General features: G+C 68.2%; 1 protein-coding gene across 2 annotated transcripts; it reads right to left on the bottom strand.

Annotated features, from left to right (window-relative positions):
- Positions 1–2,982: 2,982 nt before the first annotated feature.
- TNFRSF18 (TNF receptor superfamily member 18) lies at positions 2,983–6,029 on the bottom strand. Of its 2 annotated transcripts, XM_007981059.3 has the most exons (5): positions 5,735–6,029; positions 4,781–4,903; positions 3,851–3,938; positions 3,499–3,701; positions 2,983–3,433 (listed from the first exon to the last, which is right to left on the bottom strand). In XM_007981059.3, exons 1-5 carry the CDS (start codon positions 5,901–5,903, stop codon positions 3,309–3,311), a joined length of 708 nt encoding a protein of 235 aa, XP_007979250.3. In that variant the 5' UTR covers positions 5,904–6,029; the 3' UTR covers positions 2,983–3,308. The 2 variants fall into 2 exon arrangements, with proteins under 2 accessions (XP_007979250.3, XP_007979249.3); XM_007981058.3 differs by having other exon boundaries at positions 4,781–5,840.
- Positions 6,030–7,374: the final 1,345 nt, after the last annotated feature.

The following is a 7,374-nucleotide window of genomic DNA, read 5'->3' as shown; positions in this document are numbered from 1 at the left end:
ATTGGATGTGTCACCACCAGAACCCATGAGAAGGGTGCACGTTGGCAGTGGCCTGCCCTGTCCTGACCGAGCCCCAACCCCCACAACCCAAGGTCCCCCAAAGGCCTAAACTGAGGATCCAGATGCTGCTCAGGAGTCCTTGGTGCCCCAAAGAGCCCGAAAGTCAATGAATAAACAAGGTTTCCAGAGAACCCAGGAGCAACGGCCACACCCCCACCACCCAGCCCATAAGCGCTCATCTGCGAGGCCAGAACGGCACGGATCACCAGGGAGAGGGGGACTGTGGGTGCCTGAGTATCTGGCAGTACAAGGTGCTCCCCAATATTCAAGTGAAGTGACCAGCCAGGGGCCACAGAAAAGGCCTCAGAACCCCTCCCGGACATGAGGAGTTCAGGCAGGGCTGGGGCGCTTCCCGGAGACGCCGCCAAGCTGGAGCCTGGGATCCAAGGTAGAGGCTCCTGACAGCAGACGCCCCCCACATCCCCCCTCTCCCTCTCTCTTCCACAGGTGAGTCCTGGGTACTGCTGCCAGGTAGGGGACTCAAGGGGAAGGCGTGGGGGAGTCAGCTGCCCCCATTCAGTGCCCCCAAGCACAGCCACACACCCTCCATCCCCACAGCCTCCATCGTGGGGCCTGGCCAGCACAGACCCTCACCAGCAGCCAGAGCCTGGGGTCAGCTGAGGGCCAGTGGGCCTGCGTGTCTGTTTCAGCTGAAGAGACCTCGGACCCTGGAGGACTTGAGGCCTGCGTGTCCATGGGGCCCCTGTGCCCCCGCCCCCTCCAGCCCCTCTTCCCTGGGTGTGTCTTTAAGACCGGGACCAGGACAACCGAATTGCCAACTCCAGAAAGACCCCCAATTCCTCGAGTTTCCGGGAAGATGAGATGTGCGGGAGGCGGGGGTCTGCTACCTCCCCGACACCAGGCGCCGCGGCCTCCCATGAGGGTCACTGGCCAAGAGGAGCGAGTCCTCTCCTGTGCTGTCCTCAGAGCTTCCCCAGCATCGGAGGGGACAGCGGTGACGACCCAGGTCCTGGTCAGACCACAGACCTCAGCAGCTGGGGCAGCCGGGGGCCACCTGTCCCTCAAGGACCCCCCACCTGTCCTGGGGCTGGGAAAGGCTGTGTCCAGCTCTGTCCGGGTGGGAAGGGGCTCCCGCCACAGGTGTCCCTGTCAGCTGCGGGGCTCGGCCGAGTCCAGCTCTCGGTGGAGGGTGGGGAGGGGGCTGGCTGGGGGGGAGGCCCCGCGGAGGCCGGAAGCGCTTCTGGGAACAGAGGTGGCCTCAGGCCCTTTTCTCAAAAGTCCGACGCCAGCGGGAGGCTGGGGCGGCCGCGGTTTTCCGGGCGGAGGGAGGCCGCGCTGTGCCAGTGGGTCGGGCTTCCAGGGGGAGCAGGGGGAGCAGGGGGGCCTCCCCTCCCCGGGGAGCCGAGATCACTGCGCCCCGAGTGGGAGGGGGCGGCGGGCTCTCCGCGGCGCACCCGGCCCCTTCTCTGCACCCGGCCCCGCCCGGCCCTCCGCGCCCCGGGACCCCCTCTTCGGCCTCCCCCCGAGACCCCCGGAGGCGCACCCGCCCCCACGCGCGAGTCCCCCCCGCCTCCCCCGGGCTCCGCGACGCGCGCTGGGGCCCCCCCCCGGCCCGGAGGTTCGCGCTCCAGGTGAAGCTCGTGGCGGGCCCGGGAAGAGCCGGAGACCCCGGAGACCCCGCCCCGAGCCCGCCCCGCAGCCCGCGGAATCCCCCGCCCGCCGCTGTGCGTCAGCCCCGCCGCCCCCGCGCTGACGTTTCCGCGCCGAGGCCCACGCGAAGCCGCCCACGAGGAGTTTCCGCGCTGAGTCAGCCCCGCGGGACCCGCACTGCGCGGGCCGCCGGTGTTTTCTGGGGAAGGTGCGGGACAGCCCCGGTGTGGGGGACGCGTGAGGGGAGCCGGGGCCGCGCGGGGGGAACCCGGGCTGCAGGCAGGAGTGCGCGGGGCAGGGCCCGACCGCTCAGCCGCCCCGGGGCTCGCACGGGAGGAGCGCACCGAGCCCAGTGCCCAGTGCCCAGGACCCAGCCCCGAGCCCAGGACCCAGCCCCGAGTCAGTTTCCAGGACCCAGCCCCGAGCCCAGTGCCCAGCCCCGAGCCCAGGACCCAGCCCCGAGCCAGTTTCCAGGACCCAGCCCCGAGCCCAGGACCCAGCCCCGAGCCCAGTGCCCAGCCCCGAGCCCAGAACCCAGCCCCGAGCCAGTTTCCAGGACCCAGCCCCGAGCCCAGTGCCCAGCCCAGAGCCCAGGACCCAGCCCCGAGCCCAGGACCCAGCCCCGAGCCCAGTACGCCACAGCGCCGAAAGGCCAGGTCGTGCTTCCAGGGCTGGGCACCTTCCCCGGTGTCCCGGTGCCACCCTTGGGCTCTCCACACTCTGGGTCCCATGTGGGGTGGGTGCTGATGCCGCCTCTGCCCCATCCACCTACTGTGAGCTGGGCCCGCCGCCCACTGGGAGTTGAGCTGGGGCAGGTGTGCGGTGCCTCCTGGATGCTGCTGAGGAGCCTGCACCGGCCTGCCCGCCGCTCCCCGGTAGCAGATCGAGCTGGTATCAGATCTCACCTGGAGCAGAAGGCTGGGCAGGCCAAGGGTGGGGTGGTGAGGAGAGAGGGCTGGCCTGGAGACGGGGCCCCCACCACCGGAAAGTGCTGGATGTGAGTCCTGGGCTCTGGGCACCCAGGGGCCGGCAGGCTGTGTGGCCAGAAACCAGAGACCCAGGGGCACCAGAGAAGAGCCCCGAACTGGGGAAGCCGCTGAACCTGTATGGCTGAGGATCACTGGGCCTAGGACTGGAATGGCCCCTCCTCGGGCCCCACCCCCACCCGGCCAGGAGTTCCTGGAATGGGCCCTGGCTGCCCTCCCCTTTGCCCCCTGTGGAGGGGACCATGGCCAGGCATGGGCACGGTGCCCCAAAGCCCAGCCCCAGGCGCCCCGTCCTCCCCCAGCACCCAGCATGCGTCCACTCAGGTCGCTGGACAAGTGTTTATTGAAGGACCCAAGCAGCCGGGTCCCGTCCTGGGCACTGCACATCCGCGGGCACAGCCTCCCGTCCTAAGACCCCACCCCCGCAGGGCCGTAAGGGTGGAAGGGGGCCATGGCTGTGTCTCTCTCTCTCTCCTGCAGGGCTCAGCTGTGGCCGCCGACCTGCACGGTCCAGGGCGCTGCTCACTGCCACCTTCCTGCACCCACTTCTGCTGCCAGGGGAGCAGGGCCCAGCCCAGAGCACAATTTGGAGCCCGGGGAGCTCCTAGGGAGGGGCTGGCTGCAGTCGGTGGCCCCGGAGGATGGCCAGGTTCACACCCACAGGTCTCCCAGCTGCCCCTTCTCCTCTGCCAGCCGCTCGCCCCGCTCCTCCTCAGGGAACTGGCAGCTGCTGGCGTCTTCGGTCGACGGCGGCACCTCCAGCAGCAGCCGGGTCTCTGCAGAGGGGCCACGGTCAGTGGGCAGCCAGGCCCCCACCTCCTCCCACCAGGCTGTGACTGACCTCGGGGCCCCATGGGCTGACTCCTCAGCTGCCAGATGTGCAGTCCAAGCTGGGCCGAGGTCAGGAGGAGGACGCAGGCGGCCACGGCCAGGAGGACGATGGTCAGCCACCCAGGCGGCTCTGCCGGCGGGGACCCTGGGATGCACACGGCGTTGTGGGTCTTGTTTCCAGGGAACACGGTGAGAAACCCAAACTGGGTGCAGCTGGAATATGCGGACACGCCCCCAGTCAGCCCCCGGCTGCTGTCCTTGGCGCTGTCTGGGGCTCGCCACAGTGCAAGGGACAGGAGAGGACCCTTCCTCAAAGTGAGCCTGGACCACCCAGCCGCCGGCAGGGCCTACCCAGGACTCACTCTGTCCAAGGTTTGCAGTGGCCGTCGTGGCCCCTGGAGAAGGTCCCCAAGGCACAGTCGACACACCTGAAGCCAAAACTGAATTTCCCTGGTGCGGGGTCGGGGGATTGGGGAAGGAAGGAGGGAGGGAAGCTGCTGGAGTTGCTGGGATGGATGAGGATGGAGTCAGATCAGTGCAGGGGTCCATCTGGGGTCTGGCTGCTGAGTCAAATGCCCCCCCCCCCACATCATCCATTCAACAGAGTTCTTGATGGCCCAGGACTGGGGCCCTGGATGTCAGTGCCCACGTCTGCCCATCCCAGATGGGGTGTCTGGGGAGGGCACCTGGGGGAGGAGCGCAGAGTGCACTGGGCCTGCCCACTGGGGGCTGAGGGCGGGCAGGACTCAGTAGAACAGAGGGTCCCAGAAAGAGTGAGGCTGGGTCCCAGCTGACCCCAGACCCTGCCCTGTCCAACCTCACACAACCTCCCCAGTTCTGCCTCCTCACAGCCCCCATGTGCCCAGCCTGGCCCCTCCCATCAGGTAAACAAGCCGCTTAGAGAACTTGAGCTGCTCCTTCCAGGAAGAGGTGTAGCCCCAGGGCCCAGACAGGACTGGGGTGGGGGGGGGCACAGGGCAGGCTCGCTCAGTATTCGCTGAGGACAGACAGGATGGGTGTCCCAGGCTTGAGAGCCAGACAGCTCCCCACCCCCCGCAGGGTTCTCACAGTCCTCGAGCTGGATGGAAAAGCCCAGGCCGAGAAAGGGGGGACAGGACACTCCCGGAGTTGCATGGCCTGTGGTGCCTAAGCATGGCCTGGGCTGCCCAGCCTCATAGGACCCAGGACCCCACACACCACACATGCCGGACACCTGCGCCCACGAGTTCTGCCTCGGGCCCTAGTGGACCCCCTGGCCTGTGTGGACGCTCACAGGCACCTCCAGGACTTACCCTGGGGCTGCACCCCCTGGCCTGAGGGGCAAGGGTGGTGCCGGCAGGTCCTGCAGCAAGGGTCTCCGCAGTGGAATTCAGGCTGGACACACACGCAGTCCCACTCGGAACAGCACTCCTCGCCTGGGTGGGAGACAAGCCAGGCCCCCAGCAGCTGGGCTGAGGCCCCTCCTCGGCCCTCCAGGGGAGCGGGGTTGTCCGTTCCCCACCCACAGTCGGCTCCAGGGAGCAGAGGGCTCCTGGCCGGGAGTTTGTCCAGGTGTCTCTCTCTCCTGGGACTGTGTGGCCTGGGGCTGCTCCCCCTTTGTGCCCCACAGCTGCCTCTGCCCAGGTGCTGACTGCACATGCCACCAGGGGCTGCCCCGCGGGAGCCAGGGATGGTCCCTAACAGTGCAAAGCCCCCTGGAGGCCCGTGGACACCTCAGAGGCTGCCTGCCTGGTCTCCAGGCGCCGCTGTCCCCACCAGCCACACTGGGTCTCTGGACAGAGCCTCCCTTTCCAACCCTGGAGGAAGAAGCTCTGAGGTGACTCCTTGCCAGCTTCCTCTCCAGGCCGGCCGTGTCCGCTGAATCCTTACCCCCAGGTGCAGGCCAGAGGCAGGCAGCAGGCCAGACGGTGGTGCAGGGGGAGCTGGGCGATGGCCGAGGGTTCACGACCCACCCAGCAGGACCTGGAATAGCCCTCCTCCACCTTGGGACCCCAGACCCCCCTTGAGGGCGCTCCCACCCGGCTTGCCCCTGCTCCTTGCCGCAGAGACCACTGGCTGGAGCTGGCACGCCTCCACCTCTCTGGGATCCTGCCTTCCTCCGGAAGGCTCTGGCCGCTGGCGGCCCTGTGCCCACCCTCCTTAGACCTCAGCGGCGCCGGTCTGAGCACGGGAAGGGGGCGCCCGCCCATCCCGGCTCCCGCGCCGCGCCTTGGCCGGTCCTTGTTAAGTAAACACGGTTTACTTACCCGGGTAATCGCCGCAGCAGCGCGTTGGGTGAACGCGGCAGCAGCGTGCGTCCGTTCCCGTCCCGAGCAGGAGGCGCCCAGGGCCGCACCCGGGACCCCCGGTGGGGTGCTGACCCAGGCTGGCCACACACAGCAGCGCCAGGCAGCACAGGGTCCCGCACGCACACATCGCCCCGTGCCGTGCCACGCTTGGGTCTCAGGACGCCACGGCAAGTTGGACACGCCCGTTCCCGTCCTCACCCGCCCTGCCCGGAGGTGACTGGGACTGTGCCTGACCCGAGAGTTCCGCCGGGCGAGATGCGTGTGAGGAGGGGGTGTGGACGCTGCAGACACAGCCCGATCGCAGCAAGTCGCCGGCAGGGGCGGGGAAACCGGGCTGGCGGGGATCAAAAAGGTTTTCTGTGCAAAGTCTGCGGCCAGCCTGGCGGGCCCCAGTGCGGGGGGCGGGGAGCGGGGAGCGGCGTTCCGCAGCTTGTCCATGGGGGCTACCTGGAGAGTGCGACTCAGCCACACCCTCTCCATCCCACCGCCTCTGGGTGGTGTCTCTGAGACCCCGAGAGGTCTCCACAAACCCTGGCCACCCCCAGAGAGCCTCAGCCACGGAGCCCAGCGCTGGGGAACCCCACAGAATGGGGACGGGGCCCCTCAGCTTAGCGCGCCCCACCTGGCCGGCTCTGGGTGTGAAACTCACCATGGGCTGCAGGCCTGTGGGCTCCCTCCCCTCCCCCTTGCTTACAGCTCCCCAGGACCCCCCTCAGCTGCCAACCCAGGAAGCTCCCCAGGGCTTGGGAGGGGCACCAGGAGGAGCTGGTGGGGAGACGAGAGGGTGCGTGGTGCCTCCTCGGGTCAGTGTCAGCTGCCTCCAAGGGCACCCAAGGCCCAGGGCAGAGCGACCTGCTGGGTCTGCCGTGTCTCAGGCGGGTTCCCATGCAGATCTCTCTGGAGCCATCTTCATCCATCGCACCAGACAGATCCGGGTCCTGCCGGGCGTTGAGGGGGAGCCCCTCACAGAGCTCTTGGGAGGCCGTCCTATGTCTCTCTGAGCCTCAGTTTCCCCTGTGGGCACTGCAGGGTTCTGGGACCCTGCCTCCACCAGGAAGCCTCCCTGGATTGCCCAGCCCTGCTTCGGTGCCGTCCAGCACAGTGGAGATGGAGGCGGGGGCTCGGGAACTTGAGCGCGGCTGTGCCCACGGCTGGATGTGGTTAGACACCCCTTTGAGACCTGCAGCCACCACCTCACCCCAGAAGGCGGTTCCTCCTTTCCCAGGGTGAATGACGGGAATTAGCTGTTTGTGACACCCCGGAGTTCTCAGATCCAAGATGGAGGAGCCTGCCTTGGAGAGGCCGTCTTCAGACGCTGCAGAAAAGGAAGGGGTCTCTGAGGCTCCAGGCTGCTCGGACACTCAGACGGAGGGGGTGGGGCAGCTGGGCCTGGGGGCCTTTGAGGGGCCTGGAGATCTTCATTCCGCCCCTAGCCTGGGAGGGGCTCTGGGCCCCTGGATAGAAAGAGGTGCCGTCAGACCCAGACGCCAGGCGAAGGTGCTCAGGGAGGAGACCCCGGGCAGGCTGGGCTGCACCCCTGCCCGTTTCAAAACCCCGGGAGGTCTGCACGAGCTTGGGCTCACCCCCAATCCTGGCGA

The sequence above is a fragment of the Chlorocebus sabaeus genome, chromosome 20 (genome assembly GCF_047675955.1).
Source record: "Chlorocebus sabaeus isolate Y175 chromosome 20, mChlSab1.0.hap1, whole genome shotgun sequence".
NCBI lineage: Eukaryota > Metazoa > Chordata > Mammalia > Primates > Cercopithecidae > Chlorocebus > Chlorocebus sabaeus.
The sequence above is the reverse complement of the archived record's forward strand: the minus strand, read 5'-3'. Positions and strand labels throughout refer to the sequence as shown.